The sequence below is a fragment of the Cotesia typhae genome, unplaced genomic scaffold, assembly GCF_013202065.1.
Source record: "Cotesia typhae breed Kobodo isofemale line unplaced genomic scaffold, CoteBio_Ctyphae contig_4, whole genome shotgun sequence".
NCBI lineage: Eukaryota > Metazoa > Arthropoda > Insecta > Hymenoptera > Braconidae > Cotesia > Cotesia typhae.
Genome location: NW_027423748.1, coordinates 11,117,888 through 11,137,074, shown reverse-complemented (window position 1 = coordinate 11,137,074; position 19,187 = coordinate 11,117,888). Strand labels below are relative to the sequence as shown.

Below are 19,187 nucleotides of genomic sequence, written 5' to 3'. Positions count from 1 at the left end.
TAACATAATCCTTGATGTTACAATTTTCGTTTTTTTTAATTTTTTAATTTTTTTATTTTATATTGCAGACAGCGACGCTGGAGGATGGGGTGACTGGAGCCCCTGGGGGCCTTGCAGTAGTACGTGTGTCGGAGGTGTCCGGAATCGTTTCAGATTCTGCGACAAACCACCGCCGCGTTACGGGGCTAAATTCTGTCAAGGAAAAGCTGTCGAGTCCGAGGCTTGCGGTGGTGCTAGCGGGCTCGATCTTGAAAACACGTGGTCTGCTGCCGAGTGGGAGTGTAAACACGGGCAAGGACTCGCTGCTGAGAGACCAGAGGTTACTGCTGAGGTAGGCACCAAGTGTCGCTGCGGCTGTGTTGTCAATTTACGTAACGAAACTATCATCAGAAAAATTTTGGCTGCGAGCACCCAGGCTTGTCCTGGCCGATCCTTTTGGCTCATTCAAGTAATTAAATATTTACCTCACTTCTGTTTTAATTTAGAAAAAAAATGTATATTTTTATGTATGATAAATGTTTTCAGACTGAGCCCGGGTCAGTTGTCAAGCTTCACTTTGATCAAACTAAATTTCCGTGTTCCGGTCAGTACGTCAGAGCACGAGATGGGGATTCTTTGAGTGCTGAGCTATTGGCAGATGTCGCTATTGACAAAAATACACCGGAGTCGGGGACTGTTATGTCAACAGCCCAGAGCTTGCTGTTGGAATTTTTTAGCGATGAAATAACTGTCGCGAGAGTTTCATGCAGCGGAGGATTTTTAGCCCATGTCTCAATATTCGGTAAGTTTAAACAATAATACTTTTATTTTTTATTTTTTGAGTTAAATGTTTTTGAAAAATATAATTAATATTTACAAAGTTAAGCTTAAGATTATTATTTAATCTAAAAAGCCATATGTGAAGTGATGGGAGTATAATAATATATTTAGTGCTTTTAGAAACAAAACTGTTGTATAAAAAATGTTAAGTAATTTGTATGGTTCTGTAAACTCGAATAGTGAAATAATTTTGGCGCATGAATGGCGTCGGGTATTATGATATTACTGTTAAAACATAACAACAATATTAAATCCTATTTAGTTTGAAATCCTTTATGAAAATGGTGTGATATTTAATACGATAATGGAATATTTACAACTGCTGTAGCAAAATCTCAACTAGAAAACGTAACAGAGGATACAACGGCTGTGCTCATTGGACCAAAAGTCATGGCAGCCGCGGGAAGATGGGCACTATGGTTCTCACCCGCCCACTTGGCAGCAGCATCACTCCTGCTTCTCATGTTTCTAGTTTCCATCTTCTTAGCATTGCAATACGCCGTAAAATACAGAAAGTACCAGGTTGCCGAGGATCTGGATAGTCTGACCGATAACTCAAGTAAGTTTACCAAAACGTTTAAGTCAACACATTTAAATTCACGTCAAAAATTTTGTTTTCTTCGCTACTTATACTTGGAAGTTTTTTTAAATAATTTTATTTGAACCTCAATAGCGTGCAGTGGATCTATGCAAGGACTAGCACGTCGTGCAAGAGCATTATCTTCAGCTACTCTTATCTCCGAAGTAGTATCTCTTGTAAGATTAACACGTAGAAGACCCTCAGGGCACGGTAGACTGGAAGAGACATCGGGTGATCTTGAGGACGGGTACGAAAGTACTGAAACTCAGGCCGAGTAAGTCCTCTATACGTGATTGTATTATTAAAGGTTCTTCATTTAGTTATTAATGAATTTAATATTTTTTAAAATTTAGTATGGAGGGTGAGGAGGAAGCTAATGCAGAAATCGAGACTTTAAAGCTCAAAGAACAAGAAGATATTAACGGCTCGCAAAAAACTATAGTCGCAAGTGTTAAAAGTACACCTTCACGTCGGTCTTCATCATCGAGCACATTAACTTCGATATCCGGGCAACCCGAGGTCAAGTACGCCCGTCCAGTTAAGTAAGTTACGGCATGATGCCTGTTTTACTTTTATATTTTATTTTTTAAATTAATATTTGATACTAAGTTGATTATTTAATTTGTGATTAAAGTTCGCGCAGAGAATATAATTGAATTAATTTTTCTTAATCGGTTTATGTGTTTATTAATTTATAATTTCAATTATAAATTAGATTATATACGCCGTATGCTTTTTATATCTGTTTTTAGTGCATTCCTCTCTGTTATAACAATCTTCTCCAGTATTGCCAAGCGGAATTCAAATAAAGTAATGTGGAATTGCACGATTACAAAAAAAAATTTATAAATTTTTTAGTCTCTCTAGTATTTTATTCATACATTTTTTTTTTTAAGCCATTTAATCCAACCATCTTTATGTTCACTCAACATTAACATAAATAAATCATGAAAACAAAACTTGACGCTGTTTTTAATTTTTTAAAAGAATTTCAACAAGTTAGAAAAATTATTTCTTTTAAAAAATTCTACAACGAAAAGTTTAAAACAAAAATAAAAAAATAAAAAACAATCTAAGTGTTTATGTATAAATAAAACAAACGACAAATATGCATGGCACTTACACCACATGCCTAGATGTCAGCTACACTCTTTATGATTAAACACGAAAATAACCTCTAGGTCACCGCTTGATAGAAAAAATTTAATTAAACCAAATAATTTAAGTTAATTAATGATCACTGGAGTTTCTTTTTGTTCCTGTTGTCTAGTTTATAATTAAATTTCTAATCATAAAAGTTCAAGTGATAAGTCTGTGAGTAATCGGAGACGGTATTTTTTTCAGGCTTCGGACGGTCGGCCCGATAAGCCCCGTGTCCGAGGAGGCATCGATTTCAGAAGACAGTAGACGCTGTAGCACTGAAAGTGGTTCAACCAGCGTGAATAACGTAAGCGTCTCACACCCAAAACCAACTAGAGTCCAGGCCAAGGTACACCCGTCCTCAATATTATACGCTTTTAAATTATCCACATTACACACTTATTACATTTTGTTGTGATAATATCGCGGATGGGTTTCCTTAGTTCTTTTATTTTTCATAATTATATACCGCTGAATCTCCAAAGTTCCAATTACTATTAAAATTAACGATTAACTGAAAAAATTTCAGGGTTTTTCACCAGCAAGTACCTCATCAAATATATCGACTTTGAGATGTGGTAAAGAAACTAAGGACCGTCGGAATCGTGAACGTCTTCTCCAAGGACCTGGATCAGAGTTTAGTTTAACGAACCCAGAGACAGATCTCGAGCTGGATTACTACGATTACAATGTCGTAAACGCTGGAGCAGCACCTGGTTCTTATTTAGGAATGGATCCAGCATTTCTGGTGTGGATACCACCATTGACGCCCGGTGAAACAGAAATTCTCGAAGCCATTGAAGAGGATCATCATTATGAAGAAATACCAGATCGCCGAGAAAAAGAGTCACGTTTTATGGACACTGAAGGAGCTGCTCTCACTCCAGCCGAGTATCAAAAGGCCCGTATGTTCAGACAAGACCAAAAAGATCTAGATACGGAAATTCTTGCGAAGAAATACGATCCCGGTGAGAGTAGACTTCACGACGAAATAATTATGGAATACCGGGCGAGATTACACGAAGGTATGCTACCGATTCATCGGATTCTCGAAGAGTCTCGAGTCAGAGTGAGTGAGGAATCTCTTGCTAAACATTCGCACGACGATACACCTCATATCGATATTATTCCCAATCGGTTGGTTAACGAAACAGATAAACGTGTTTCCAGAGATACTGTTGCCTCGGGCTCTCATGTTGACTCTAGTGGGAATAGTCTAAGCTATTCCGGAGGAACTGGAGGTAAATTTACACCTAAAGCCAATCGCGATCGTTTGATTGAGGAACAAGAGCGATCTAGAAGTGCGAGCATACCTAGAAATAATAGATTAAGTAGTGATGACGATAAAAGAAGAACACCGGCGTCTGTTAGAAGCAGATTACAAGAGTATATTGAGAGCAGTGCTAATCAATGCAAGTACAATCAATTGTCTACCGAGACTACGAGGAGCTGCGGTGAGCTGTCGAAAGAACAGAGAAAGAAAAAGTTAGAGGTTAATCAATCATTAATTGTTAAGGATAATAAAAAGTCATTGAATAAATTAAATGATTACCGGGATGTTGGGAGGAATGAAGAATCAAAAGATGAATTTATTTTACCTAAGCCAAAGACTCCGGTAATCGGTAGTAGAAGGTATAAAGATGTCGCGGATTTAAATTTAGTTATGGAGAGTAGTAAGGAAAAAATTTTGACGCATGTCGAGAGTATACCGATGAAAGAATTTTCGCGTACTAGAAATGATTCACCAGCACGAGTTCATAAATCTAAAGAGACTGATAATGATATTCATAATATTGTACTAGTGGGAAAAAAACAATGTCAAATACACAGTCCAGATTACGGAGTGGAGATGGATATTAGGGATGAAATTTCACGTGATTCTATTTATGATTTGATTGGAGAAGATGAAGATGAATTTAAATTTGCTGATGACGATGAAAATGAATATATTGATAATAAAATAACAGCATAATAATTATTATAATAATTCGATAATTAAAATAAATAAATAAAATTAAAAAGTGGTTTTCTGTACAGAATGTGAATGATAGATGGTGATTGATAGTGATGGATTTTTAAAATCTAACTGAAAGTACAATTACCGGATTTTGTGATGATGATTGATAGGATATGATGTTTAAAGTTTGTCTAAAGGTTGGATATTAACCCTTTTAAACAAAGCTAATAAATCGCCGATGGAAAAAAAAATTTTGTATTCTATATTCCCTACGCCTCATTCGATAATCACCGAGTAGAAGTAATGAATTTTTAAATTAAATGTACAATTATCAAATCTTGGTGTAATATAAATATAAATGTATAAAATGTTTTTATTCGTTTCGGTAGTCTAGGGTCTAGACTGATTAAACAATGAGTCCAATTAATTATAGTCTTACTACCGGATTTTCATATCAGTGGGATTGACATCCCATCAATGGAAAAAAAAAAAAAAATATAAAATGCTCTAATTATATTAATTAACGATGGATAAATATGATTAACGTATATTTAATATCAAAAGACTGTATTTTTCGATTTAAAATTTCGAGGCTTTACTTACAATTAGAAAAATATCTAAAAAAAATACTGAATAGATAAATAAATAGAAAAGAATGAGGCGTGATAACTCTTTTTTCGTAAACGTGAGATTAAACGATAAGATATAAAGAAAAAAACGAATTTATTTATCGCTTTATAAAAAAATTATTGTTTTTTGTTTATCTGCTCATCAATCATTGACATTAAATTCATTATTATTTAATATGTAAGATCAAATTAATCAAATTAATCACGTGTAATAGCTTAGATTTCATATAATTATTCTGATAATTTAAAAAATTTCAGAGAGCGCAATTTATAAATAATAATAATAATTAAGAAAAGAACATTATTGTACCATATAAATGTATTTATTTATAACTCTGTATTTTTTTCTAGTCAATTGTTTATTGTACAAAAGAAAAATTATGAAATTTCATTGTAAATGATGAAAGCAAAGCTTATTTATCTGGACATTCTACTTTGAGAGCGCATTATGATCATTTAATTAATTATTTTTTTATATTTCGCGTCCTTTAGTGATTAATTCTAACGTGATTGACTGATATTAAATAATTATCTAGCAATTAATAAATTATATTACAAATTAAATCATCGCTCAATCATTATTTAATTCTATTATTTGTTAATAATTTAAGCGCTTTACTGGAAATTGTCTACAGCTGTAATATTGCAGGATAGAACAGCTAGAAAAAAATTTATCTAACTTGCATCGCAGCTGGTACCTATTGAAAAGTAATTATTGGTAATTAAGGTTTAATTACTCACCTCACCGAGAAGTACTAGCAGGTTTTCCAACTTGACCGATGGTGACTTGGAATAAAATTTATGAACTAGTAAAACAATATTTAGTTGTATAATTTTTTTTCGAGAATTATTATGGCATCTCAGTAAAACGGTTTATTTTTCTGGTAATCCTCAACAATCGGCAGTATTTACTCTATTACGTCACTTAATTTTCACTAAACTACAAATTAATAATAAACTCACCACAAAACACACAATGACACTTAGGAACACCTCCAACCTAGATGCCAAGACACTTCACCACATTACTTATCTTCAAATACACTAAATATAAATAAAAAAATCACGTTTTATTTTTTTTTTTTTATAATATTTACGAGCAACAACAAGAAGAAAATAATTTATTTACAAAAAAAAAACAACAAATTAACCGATGAAAAATACATTAAACAATGATTAGCATCAGAACCAACAATTACATTCATTTTTATCCGGCATAATTTTAAATATTTCATCGAAATTATTATTTAAATACCTCTCGACACGAATATTTGACGTAAAAGAACTTTACTTGAGCTTTTAAAGTACTTGAAGTAACTTCATTGTTAAAAAATCGGGTAGACGTAGTTGCAGTGCATAACAAAGTCAAATGTGGGACTAAAATGGCGTTAAAAAAACCGTTACTAAATGCGCGCGCTCTATTGGGTTACTGCGCAACTACGCCGCGCAGCAACAAAGTCGCTGTCGCTCAGTTTCGCTGCGACCGTCTTGTTGAAAACATCATCTTTAAATAAAAATTTTAAAAGATTTTAAAATTTTAATTAACTTAATAAAATTATTGAAACCTAATTTAAATTTAACAATTGAAAAATTAATTGTTTTGTAAAAATTTTTATTAAATAGCGCTTTTTAAATAATATTTAGAATCATGAAAATTAAGTTAGCCGACATATAAAATTTTATAAAATTTTTTTTATTAAAAAAATTATTACAAAAAAATTCATTTTTAAAAAACTTTAAAAACGATTGGTGCAATTTTTTAAAAATATTATTCAGTTCTAATTTAATAATTAAAAAAAAAAATTAACAATGTCAGTTAACTTCAATCTTATTTTAGAAGCGAATGAAATTTGAAAAAAAAAAAAAAAAAAAAAAAAAAAAAAAAAACCGTCAGCACAGCAGCGCCATCTCTTGGTTAGTTTTCGGTTTTTCCGGGTTTGTTACAATTGTCAATTTTTTACGTTCTTTGCATTCTGTCATTAAAATACTTATTTTTTATTATAAATTATTATAAAAAATAGATTAAATAATCAGCTGATATAGTTTTAGTAAATTCGCCATTGAGTATTTCGTAATTAAGCTCTAAGGATCGTTACAAAAGTAATTTGACTAATTTATCTGATCAACGCGATAATTCAATTATAAAGTTGAAATTAGATTACAGTGAAGTAGAAGTGAATAGTGATGATCGTTGAAGATATATAATAGAGTAACAGCACAAAGTACTTGAAGCTGAGTTAGCGCTCTTCAATTGACTGCCGAGGTTAATATAATTCTCCTAAAAATTTTATGCAACTAATTTTTTTTTATTGCAAAATAAATTATTTGTTCTAGAAATTACTGGTCAAGTAATAGGAACCCTTCTGGTACTTCTTGGTGTGGTGAGTCATTAAATCTTTATTCAAATTTTTTTTTTTATTTGTTTTCCACTTACCTTCGTTGATATTTATTATAAAATCTACGAATTTCATATTTAATGACTGAAAAAAAATTATTATTTGAAAATAACTCTTGCTGTAGACAATTTCCAAGCCCTAATATTATAATTCCATCCTTCAAACAGGCTTAGGTTCTTAAATTACGCCTTGATTGCAATATATATAATTTATTATTTGTAGTTGTTGATTAATAAAATATTTACTAGAATTTTTTTAATTGATACAAAAATAAGTGGATAAGGGAATAAATAAATAATTTAAAAAAACAGCAATTTATTAATTAAAAATAATATATTAATCACAAATTTTATCTTTTAAACAAATATAATATAATGTTACTGTCGAAAAAAAAAAAAAATACAATATTTTTAACATTTTAATTATATTCTATTACAATATATGAAAAGAAAAATGCAGTAGGCACATAGGTTTTTTTTTATCGTCATGTTGTGCGATTGTTTTAATTAATTTATTTTGGCTATTGAATCTAAGATTTCAAATATTCAACATTTACATACACACATTTTCCCATTATCAATGAGAAAATCAGCGGCATGATTGTATATTATTTTCAAAGACAAGAGAAGATATTTTGTTATTTAATAATTATTGGTAAGTTACAATGTTATTACGAGTATAAAGTTTTCTCAACCCATTCTTCCAAGGTAAATGTCGCTGAGTTAGTTTGATGTGGGTCGCGCTCCCGAAATATGTCTGCAACACAAAGCAGCGTTGTAATGATTAGCGATTTGTTAACAATTAGGACAAGTATATTTAGAAGCAAATGACATATAAATGAGAGTAAGACTAGTAAACATCAAGTAGTTCATCCTCAAGAGTTTGTCGATTCTCACCAATCATTGTCTTCAATCTAACCGCACACATTATAAAATCATCAAATGTTACTCTTCCATCTTTAGTGCCGTATCTGTGCACCAAAATATTCAAAACGTGGTTGTTTAATTTGTATCCTGCGCTGTTTAGTGCTTGTCTCAATTCAAACGCGCTTAAGTAACCCGTGCCATCTCTGTCGTAAAGACGAAATACAGCCTGTAAATAATTATCATCGTTAATTGAATATTTAATACTACTTTTATTAAAATTAATAATTTATATTAGTTACCCTCCAACTTTTAATGTCATTCCACAACGCTTTGAACTCTTCAAATCCAAGCTTGCCGGAGTGATCACCGTCCAACATCGCAACCATACTTCTGCAAACGTCTTTGCTAAATCCTTCGTTGTGCATTTCTATAAACAAAATTTTCCATTTAATAATTCGAATTAAATAATATTAAAAAAAAAAAAAAAAAAAAATACATTTATAGCTATTGAATTGATTAGTCACAAATTAAAATATTAATTAATATAGTTAGTAAAAGCATTAAAAATTAGTATCTAGATGAATGATGATCGATGATTCTAGTCTTACCTACAGGCTCACTGTATTGTTCATCCCTTTTTTCGGCAGGACAAACGATACTACACAGCAGAGAGACGAGGGTTTCCAATAAAGAACCTTCTTCATTGGGGCCCGTAGTATTATGGGCCTCACTATGATCAGAAGACAGTGGTAGCTCTACCGTTGTAATAACACACATTGTATGTTAGCTTTGTCGGAATTTACATGCTAATTTATTTATTTACTTTAATTATTAAACGTAAAACTATCACTGTCAGTTAATAATTTTATTTATTTAATTTTAAATGCGATGGCATGAGTTTGAATTACCTTTTAGTGATTAATCAAGCGGTAAGCTTTTAATAAAATGCGATAAATATATAAAAATATAAATTAATAAAATTTAGTGCAGTATAAAAAGTAAGCCCAAAGCCTTCTCAACAGTAAATAAGACCCAATTAATTTAAAAAATAATAGTCAGTACCTTTTCTCATAGCGTAGTCCAAAATTTCTTTCAACTCTTCCCAATCAACCTCCATATCATCTCCCGCGAGTTTTCTAAAGAACTCGCGGACTTTTTCCTCGTTATTTCGGTCAGGTTGTGGTTCCTCGCGTATCTAAATAATAAAACTCATTGTACAGTATGTTAATTTTTAAGGGGGATAGCCACTGTAAAATTTCGGAAAAAAAATTTTTTTTTTTTTTTCATTAAACTGAAGTTTATATATTCAAAATTATGTATTTCAAATTTTATAGAAAAATTCCGAATAGTTTTCGAGTTATAGTCATTTTTATAAGAGCGCGTCGATTGACCGTTTTACGCGCGGCGCTTCGACGAAAACGTCGCCTGCTCGCTCCGTCTTTGATTCGTACGGGTTGGCGATTGTTTTCCCTCACGATTGTCAACCGTTACAATTATTTGACTTTTAACGTATATTTTTTCTTATTGTTGAGATACTGTACCTCATAGTTTAGTTGTTTTGTATGAATACACACTCGTTCTTTAATTTATTGAGTTTCTTAGTGTACTCGTTATTGTTTACTTACTTATTTTTTTAAATCTTCTGATCTTTTTTTTTTGTTTATTTAACAAAAAAATTTGTTAAATAATGGATCGTAAACAAAGTAAAGTTATTAAAAACGAAAGAAAACTGCCAAACGACAGGAAAAAATTTAATCGACCGCTCAACAGATATGAAACTGAAAAAATACTGGCTCTCAACGACGTGATAGTGCTTCCAAGAGGAAATTATCACAAAAATCTGATTGTACAATTGATTCGAGTATTAGCTACAAAATTATAAATTTTTTTCGATATTTAATTTACTAAGTGGCTGTGTATCGTGTAAAAAGTGTGGTGGTGATGTAAACTTTACTGAGACAAGTATTCGAGGATTAGGTTTTAAACTAGTTGTGAACTGCAAAAATGTGATCCAGTTTTGATAAATTCATGTCCACTCATCAAGAATGCGTATGAAATTAATCGCCGTTTCATCTTTGCAATGCGGATAATTAGTATTGGGTTATCTGGAGCTGAAAGATTTTGTGCTTTCATGGATTTACCACGACCAATGTTCCATAGCTTTTACGATCGTCTGGTCACACAAATCAGAAATGCAGCTAGAAACTGTTGTGATTTAGTGTTGAAAAAAGCTGCTAAAGAAGAAATCCAAGAAACCTGCAAGCATTTAAAATCCAATGACATTCCTGGAATTTCTGTCTCCGGTGACGGTAGTTGGAAGAAAAGAGGGTTTAAATCTTCATTTGGTATATCTTCTCTAATTGGTTACTTCACTGGCAAAATCGTAGATGTAAGTATGAAATCCAGTTATTGTAAGATGTGTGCGCTAATGAGCTCAAAAAAGGAACAGCTGAATACGATCAATTTATGCAAGACCATGCTCTAGACTGTCCAATAAACCATGAAAATTCTTCTGGACAAATGGAGGTAGATGGAATAAAAGAGATGTTTATGCGATCAGAGTTATTACATAACGTTAAGTATGTAAACTATATAGGTGATGGTGACACTAAAACGTATAAAAATATTTGTGATGCTAAACCGTATGGGGACATGGTGAAGATAAAAAAAAGGAATGTATTAATCACGTGCAAAAACGAATGGGCAGTCGACTAAGGGCTTTGAAGAAGCAACGAACTAACAAGAAGACAAAAACAGGAAAAGAAGAAAATACACAGAAAAGTTTAGGTGGGAAAGGTCGATTAACGGACAAAGCAATTAATGAATTTACAAAGTATTATGGTTTAGCAATCAGACGTCATTCTAATGATGTTGATGAGATGTATAATGCTATTTGGCAAACATTTTATCACAAGTTTTCATCACCCGAAGATCCGTAGCATTTTCTTTGTCCTGAAGGTGCAAATTCGTGGTGTCAATTTCAAAAAGCTGTGGCAACAAATACTTTGGACTCATTAGTTGAAAAACCACCACTTCCTGCAGATATTGCGGAAGCTTTAATACCGATTTATGAAGATCTATCGAATCCAGAGTTATTGGAACGATGTGTCGGTGGGTTTACACAAAATAATAATGAAAGCTTCAATGCATTAGTGTGGCAGCTCGCCCCAAAAACAAATTCTTCTTGTTCCCTTATTGTTGAAATAGCTTTATATATTTCAACAATTACATTCAATGATGGGGCTCTAGCAACTCTGAAGATATTAGAGAATCTCGATGTTAAAGTAGGACCAACACTCTACTCATACTGCGCTGAGCGCGACGCTACTCGGGTTAAAGCTGCTGAAAGCCGCATGGAAACGGCCAGTAAAAAAATAAAAAAGTCAAGGTCAATACTAAAGATAAGGAGGAAGAACCCTCATATGGCCCAGGACTTGATAGTTTGATGTGAGTATGAATATTTTGTGAAAGACTAGATTTTAAAGTTGCGAGAATCTTCTTAAAACTTTACTCGCGTTTTTCTCAAAACGACTTTTTCAAACTTTCCGGTACTGTAACTTTCGTAAATATGAACCGATTCTCAATTTTTTGTTTCCCCGTATTCGTCTACTTAGTGGCTATCGTCGCACGTAGGGGATTTTGAAAATTTTAATTTTTAAGATTTTTTAAGGCTGTTTGAGTCCAAAAAATGAGGAAAAAGACGAAAAAAGTTTCAATATGGCGCCATTTTTTCTCAAATCAAAATTTTCAAAATCCCCTACGTGCGACGATAGCGACATTCCTATAGATTAAAATGCCGTTTGGTTTTTTTGTTTCAGATAATCCGTTTTTGAGTTACAGTACCGGCAATGGAGGGGGAAATTTTTTTGGTGCTCTACAAAAATGTTTATAACTTTGTGATAACAAAATATTTTTGAATAAAAATTTAGGAGAATTATCCTCAACATATACTTTATAAAACAAAAAAAACCCGATCCCCAAATTCCTTTATTATCCTAGTAAAAAAAATTCCCGAAAATTGCCTATTTTTTCCAGCGTCACAGTGGCTATCCCCCTTAATTTCAATTAAAATTATAAATTCCATTGCAAAAAAAAAGTAATCGTGTTAAGTGCTCAGCGATTTATTTTATCATTCTCATTTTCTTTATCAAGCTGATTAGTTACCTGAAGCAAGCGTAATAAACATGCAACAAATTAGGGCATTTCCCAAGAGAAATAAAAATAATTATCGGTTAATTTTTTAATTAGTTAGTTTGCAAAGTGTAATTTGTTTGTAAAAATATTATCTTGAGTTAGATTATTCCAATTTTATAAATGTGTTAACCTTGATGAGTTTTAAATAATCATGCAAAGCCCTAAGCTGTCAGTGGCCTGTAATGACGTGGGGTAATACAAATGACTAAGCGCACAGATCATTATCGTGATTCATCATTAAAGCAAAGTATCGTTAGTCTTATAGCTACGAGGTAAATTCTCATCAATAAAATTACATATTACAGTGTACATACCCTATCATCAACTTCTCCTATTCCAACAGACTCGTCGTTCTCTCTAAAATAAAAAGATATTACAATATTAGTTATTCAAATCCTTAAATAAATAAATTGAATTTATTAAACTCACTCCATATGATTTTTATTCTCAGAGAATACACGCAATAAAAATTCTCCCTCTTCATTTGGATCAAAAGTACTCGGTACAATGCAATAACTACCGGGAGGTAATTTAAACCGACAAGTGACCTCGCGTAGATTAATAAACGAGGGTGATCTGGCAACTGATGCGTTGTATTTAAAGAAATTCATATCAAGCGGCTTGGGCAATCGATCCGGGTACTCGAGATGGTAAATAGCAAACCCAATAGTCAAACAATCCGCGCCCATGCGTTTCTGAGCCCGTCGGTTCTTCTGCATCAGAGCTACGATCACCGTACACTTGTCGTCTCCTTCATCAGGATACTCCAGAGTGACTCGGTATTGTGGATTGTGATAGAAAGTCTCCAAGAAATTTCTGCAACCTCCAGCAGTAACTCCGCGAACCCATTCACCTTCAAACACGCTCGTCTCCCACCTTTTTTTCCCAGCGCTGAGGTCGTCCTCGGTCAGCGAGTCGGGGTTCAAGTTACAGATCTCCAGGGCGGTGAAAAATTTTTTAAAGTCTTGGAAAGATATCCAGAACTCTCCGTCAGTGTCGAAGGTTAATCCCAGCTCTTCTTTTTCGTGATCGGGGATAAATCTCCACTCTGGCGACATGTCACTCCACGGGCCGTTCCACTCGGCTTCGTTACCCCAGGGGTTTCTCAATCTTAGCAGTGGTATTTTTCCGACCTGGTGTGGCGTTTCGATGTCGACGTACTTGACACGAGTGATACTGTAAGCGTGACCTCGGATCAGGCCTTGAGGAGTTTCTGCTTCGAGGACATTCGGATCAGGCTCAATGGAGCATCCCATCATTGAATTCCTCTCGTAGGCTTTCAGCAGGATGCTGAATAAATTCTGCGGTGTCTCGTCCATTTGGTACATCTCAGTAACTCCACCAGTAAAATCTTCCATAGCTTCGCAAGCGGTACCTCCTTTTAAGGCCTCGTAGGAACCGTGAAGTTTTGCGTAGGCTTTTTCTAACAACGCGCTCCAAAATTCGTTTTTCTCAGCTGAGTTTAAAAACATTAGCTGTCCGTTATAGGTCGGCAGGCGGTCGTCGATTACTACGTCTACCCAGCGGCCATACTGCCAAAATCTAGAATTTAATAACCATGTCATTAAATAAATCTTTGGATGTCAACAATTTAAAAGTTGAAAATAAAAATACCTAAAGTGAAATATTCCAGCGTAGCCTTCGTCAAAACTCTGGTCTTCAGGTACTACTTGGAAGAATAAATGTGAATGCATTGTGAGATTAGCAACTGCTGCCAGCAACCAGCAGTCACCCAACTCTCCCTGCTGGACGTCGAATCGCGAAAATCCTTCGACAAATAGCTGAGGATTGTCTGTTATTTCCTGAAATATAAATTTAAAAATTAGTCGTGTGTTTTATTTAGGACTGTTACGACAAAGTTTCTGATTAATTTTAGTTACCATAGGTCTTCTCCATTCTATGTATCTGTCAGGTCTCTTTGAAAAATACAGCGATGAGTCTGTAGCCGGGAACTCTGGGTCCTCGAACAAAACTCCTTGTGACAAACATTGCTGTCTTAGAGAATTGAAATCTTGAATAGCTCCTTGTGCTCTGTAGCCAGATCCTTTTTCTCCCAACTGTAATATAAATTTAAACAGTTAGCTCCAAATAAATTTAATAAATTCAAATTTCCTACGACAATTATCAATTACATTGTAAATAATCTTTCCGAAAAAGTTTGTAGAAGTTTTAATAGCTTTATCATTGTAGTGAATAGTTTTTTTCACTGAAACTGGCCTTAGAAGCGGGACTTTAGATAAATTCTCTCTCTCATTCGATTGCGCATTGGCAATTTTTTGTTGTAAATATTTTTCATACCGAGTATTGATACTAAATTTTTGAAACGTGTATTTTTGACTGTTCATTCTTTGTTTTTTTTTTTTTTTTTTTAAATAAATAAATTTTCACTTTGACATTTAGAGTTTATAAATTGTGCTGCGATTTTATTAAGCGCATAAAACACACTGAGCTTTACTTTCGTACCTTTTTATCAGTAAAAGGATGTTTATATACTTGATAACAATAAATATATATATATATATATATATATATATATATATATATATATATATATATATATATATATATATATATATATATATATACCGGGATACAAACTTGAACGCAATCATCTCTAAAACTAATTTATTTACTTGATTAATCATTATCAGTTTCAATGACAATAACTATTAAATTAATTTTCAATAATTTTTCAATTTAAATCCGCAAATTATTAAAAAATTTAATAAATAATTAATTAAATTAATAAAAATAGTGTAGACGTTAAAAATTATTTACCAGAAAGTAAACAAACAGTTGAAAAAAAAATATAAATTATAATATTAGATTTGACAGGTGAAAAGTGAGGTTAGGTTCCACTCGACGTGAATTTAATTCATAAATTACTTACAAATTATATAATTTATGAATAAACGTGTTAAAAAAATTCCAATAAAAATAAACAATTGTTATTTCATAACAGTATTAATGAAAAATTGATAATTATCGTACTCCAACATTTGACAGCTGCAAAATTATCAATGAATATTATTATCATATATAAATACAACAATCAAAGATATAAATATACAGATAATATCATACCACTTTGATATTAAACAATGACGGCAAAACGCGTTTTACTTCGCAGACTGTTTTTACAAAAATATCATTTCCAGGCTCTGAGGCCTCTGTGGCCTCTTTGCTCCAACCATAACCGCAAGATTGCGGATAACTTCCATAGAAACCACTCATCTTTATTATCAATGTTTATTATTTTAAATACTAAGTACACTCTTTACAACCTTTTAGATAAAAACACAGTCAAAAACTGATTGTCAAAATAATTATTGTAAGATTAAATCAGTATATTGATCAGACAGACGCTCAAACACTCATACGCGCAGTAAAGAATCTGCTCGAATGTCGGATAGTTTTTTATTGTGGAAAGAATACGAATGATCATGTAGAAGGTAGATTGTAATAGTATGAGTATTGGAATTTAATGAACTATGGGTTCGGCGAAGCTAAGAGGTGTTGATTTTTTTTTTTTTTTTTATTATAATCCCGAGACTGACTTTATCTAATTGATTTCATCATTTACGATAAATAAAATTATTTAGAATTTATAAAATAATTTAAACCAGAAAATAGTAAAAGGCTCAAGGTCGTGATTAAATTCTAAATTACTTCCATTCAATAAAAATAATTCTTCTTAATTAATATATTTATCACTTTTTTAACGACTTAATTAATTAAAGAACTTATTTTAAATTGGTCAGTATGCTATAAAAAATTTTAATATCAAAATAGATAAAATTTTAGAGCGTAAAATAAAAATAAAAAGTTTATTGTAAATAATATTCAATAGTTATGACTTATGACAATTAGATGAACGTGGCTAGAGTGCAAACTAATTGATTGCATGTGTAGCGTACACAATTTATTTTTATTCAGTGCAATTTACTACACTAGTAATAAAAAATAAGAGTTTTTATTAACACTTACTTGAACTTTTTCGACGGTTTTTTTTGAAAATTCTGGCTCAGAAATAGCAGACATATTCCACCCGTAGCTGGTCATTTTGACAAACGATTGATTACTGATAAATTTAAACTTAAAAGTCTTTTTAAACTTGGACTAGAATGAGAAACTAGGTACTAATGACTCTGCATCAAGGTCTCGGTTGACGATAAGTGATAAAACATAAAGATTATTTTTTGGGTCGCTATAATGAAACAGTATAATTAGCTGACGTACGAACGATTGTAGACAAGAAAACTGCCGTAATTGAGTCACTTTATGTCAATATTGCAGTCGTTTATTTAACTAGTTGTTGCTTAATATTATAAACAAAATTTATAAATAATTTAAGACTTTTGCGAGAACAAACGTTGCTTGAATTGTGAAACTTTTTCTAAGAACTTAAATTTTTTTTACGTATTTTTAGCGAATGCTCGTTGCATTGAGGGGTACGGATGCAGTTAAATAAAATTTAAAAAGCACAGAAGTAAAGCATTTACGATATCGCCGGAACGACAGCTGTTGGTGCACTGAGGGTATTAGAGCAAACGTCAATTGAATTCTCACGTGAAAAACTAACCGTATCAGAAACGGGACTGGTATTTCAGAGGATTAGTAGGCTCTTTATACCCTCAGCCGAGACTAAAGAAAATTTACGAAAACTGACCTTGAAAAAAATAATAAAAATTTAACAAAAGCTCGAGAAATAGGCCATATTTATAATATATTATTTTTAAAATACTTTAATGACATCGTAAAGATTAAAATTTTTACTATCAAGTTCGCGGTTGCGTAGAATAGCATCAAAAATCGATTTCCATGTATAATATTATATATAATATATTTAATACGACGAGAGTACTATCTCCAGACAGAGGAAACAATTAAATTGACCATTTGTTTATTTATTTACTCTTTACGAAGACACTTTGCTAATTTAATAAAATGTTATTTGATATGTGGAAGGTTTGATCTTCTAGCGGAATAATTTAATGCAATTTTCCAATGGCCTTTACGTAATAGATAATGACTCTAGAGTATTTAACAGTAATATATTTTTCGTACGACAAAACAAGAAAAATGAAAAGAAAATATTTAATTTTTCATATTATGATTTTTTAAATAATTATTATTAATTTATATTTTGTTTGTCATTTTTGACAGCGTATTTTTGAATGAGCTCTGCAATAATTCTCTGTAGACTATTGAGATAAATTATTATTTGAGATGATTCATAAAAGAACGACTTTAAAAATACTTTAAGATAGTAACATTAAGATCGCGTGGTGAAGCACAGTGGCGTGTAAATATACACATATATATTTGTTTTTTTTTTTTTTTTTTTTTTTTTTTTTTTTTTTTTTTTTTTTTTGTTTGGATAGTAGTCTATCCAGTATAATGATTTTTGGGAAGTAAAACACATGAAAGTTGTGTTCGAAATAGCTCCGACTAAAAATATGAGACAGTTATCCGGGCTTGGTAAACTTGTATACGTTGGCTAGATTCCAAAATAGTTGACAAAAAAATTTTCGCCTTTGGACAATAAGAAACAAGACCAAAGCGCTAACGTAAAAATCTTTGGATACGCTTAACATTTTCGTAAGCCCGTTAAACTGTTTAACGTCATGCGAAGTAAACTTTAAGCTATTTCGAATGTCATACAAACAGTAAATATCATTTAAAAGATTTTTTTTTTCAGTACTTTTCGAATAATTAAATTTAATTAATTACTGCAAGTGGTATTAAAAACAGTTTATCACAAACCTTGAACGTAGCTTTGCCGGGATGATAAATGTCTCCGGAACCGGAAAGCCCTCCGCGTAAATGTCTTGAGAGTAAATTATAACAGGCACGCGTATTCCAAACATCTTGAGGGAGCCCCAGTAGCTCTGGATCTCTAAAAAATGATTTATATCTCGATGATATGTTTGAAAATTTCAGTGGAATGTAAAAAAAAAATTTACCCTTTGACAAATTTATCTGTTTTGAGTTTTCCGTGGTTGTCTTGGACGGCGCGCACGTAATAATATGCAAACTTAGTCATTGTGTTTAAAGATTTGACAACAATAAAGAATCGGTTGAAAGCTGTTTGAACTTATGCAGCCGGATGAAAAGTTACACTCAAATTGTTCTGGGTTTACAGAGGCAACCCTGATGCCAACACTACTAGCGTTATACTTTTACATATATATTTAGCGAGCTCACAATAACAGATACATATATACTGTAAGGTAACGGCTTAGACTTACACTCCTCTTGCTTGTCACATTGTCTTTAACTGATTAAATCTATAGACCAGCCACCAATTAGAACCCGACGTTGACTAACCCGTGGTGAAATAGTCTAGAGTACAAGTCGCTGCTTAATCTATAAATCCTCAAAATCTCCGGTGATTAATTTTGTGTCCCCGAAATAATATTTGTCACTCGTTCAATCGTTACTTGAGTTGATTGAACTCAAACTTTTGAATTAAATTAAAAAATTTATTTATTAGTAAAAAAAAGTTGAGAAATAATTCTTTTTTAAATACATTTCTTTATTACATAGTTTATTCTTACAATGTAGATATATATTAATGAGCTATTTACGAAAACTACAATAAAA

General features: G+C 32.2%; 2 protein-coding genes and 2 long non-coding RNA genes across 10 annotated transcripts in view; 2 read left to right on the top strand and 2 right to left on the bottom strand.

The window, feature by feature from the left end:
• Gogo (thrombospondin-1 like protein golden goal) overlaps positions 1-5,708 on the top strand; it is a 41,708-nt gene extending 36,000 nt beyond the window's left edge. The window contains exons 9-15 of one of the 3 annotated variants that reach the window (XM_074243270.1): positions 69-448; positions 526-781; positions 1,148-1,378; positions 1,493-1,673; positions 1,753-1,941; positions 2,744-2,888; positions 3,069-5,708. In XM_074243270.1, coding sequence (XP_074099371.1) covers positions 69-448; positions 526-781; positions 1,148-1,378; positions 1,493-1,673; positions 1,753-1,941; positions 2,744-2,888; positions 3,069-4,511 — 2,825 coding nt within the window. In that variant the 3' untranslated portion in view covers positions 4,512-5,708. The remainder of the gene's footprint in view (positions 1-68; positions 449-525; positions 782-1,147; positions 1,379-1,492; positions 1,674-1,752; positions 1,942-2,743; positions 2,889-3,068) is intronic. The other 2 variants (XM_074243271.1, XM_074243269.1) reach the window with 2 other exon arrangements.
• The window catches only part of LOC141527694 (uncharacterized), an 82,770-nt gene extending 75,274 nt beyond the window's left edge, over positions 1-7,496 (bottom strand). Inside the window, exon 1 of the long non-coding RNA XR_012479227.1 lies at positions 5,867-7,496. This is a non-coding gene — a long non-coding RNA (uncharacterized LOC141527694). The remainder of the gene's footprint in view (positions 1-5,866) is intronic.
• A 339-nt stretch (positions 7,497-7,835) lies between these two features.
• On the bottom strand, positions 7,836-18,687 carry Calpa (calpain A). Of its 5 annotated transcripts, XM_074243274.1 has the most exons (11): positions 18,548-18,687; positions 18,348-18,480; positions 14,462-14,638; positions 14,196-14,383; positions 13,011-14,123; positions 12,896-12,938; positions 9,450-9,582; positions 8,996-9,142; positions 8,687-8,814; positions 8,418-8,613; positions 7,836-8,277 (listed from the first exon to the last, which is right to left on the bottom strand). In XM_074243274.1, exons 1-11 carry the CDS (start codon positions 18,625-18,627, stop codon positions 8,192-8,194), a joined length of 2,424 nt encoding a protein of 807 aa, XP_074099375.1. In that variant the 5' UTR covers positions 18,628-18,687; the 3' UTR covers positions 7,836-8,191. The 5 variants fall into 5 exon arrangements, with proteins under 5 accessions (XP_074099375.1, XP_074099378.1, XP_074099377.1 ...); XM_074243277.1 differs by lacking the exon at positions 8,996-9,142 and having other exon boundaries at positions 18,548-18,679; XM_074243276.1 differs by lacking the exons at positions 18,348-18,480; positions 18,548-18,687 and adding an exon at positions 16,569-17,133.
• Positions 10,352-12,331, top strand: LOC141527695 (uncharacterized). Its single transcript, XR_012479228.1, has 2 exons — positions 10,352-11,834; positions 12,206-12,331. It is a non-coding gene; the product is annotated as an uncharacterized LOC141527695 (long non-coding RNA).
• Positions 18,688-19,187: the final 500 nt, after the last annotated feature.

Excerpts from the sequence above, each read along its gene's own strand:
- Calpa (XM_074243274.1), bottom strand. The coding sequence starts at position 18,627 with ATGACTAAGTTTGCATATTATTACGTGCGCGCCGTCCAAGACAACCAC. Across the intron at positions 12,939-13,010 it reads GAGAATAAAAATCATATGGA|AGAGAACGACGAGTCTGTTG; the intron begins GTGAGTTTAATA and ends TTTTTATTTTAG. Across the intron at positions 9,143-9,449 it reads GGACTACGCTATGAGAAAAG|AGCTACCACTGTCTTCTGAT; the intron begins GTACTGACTATT and ends TTACAACGGTAG.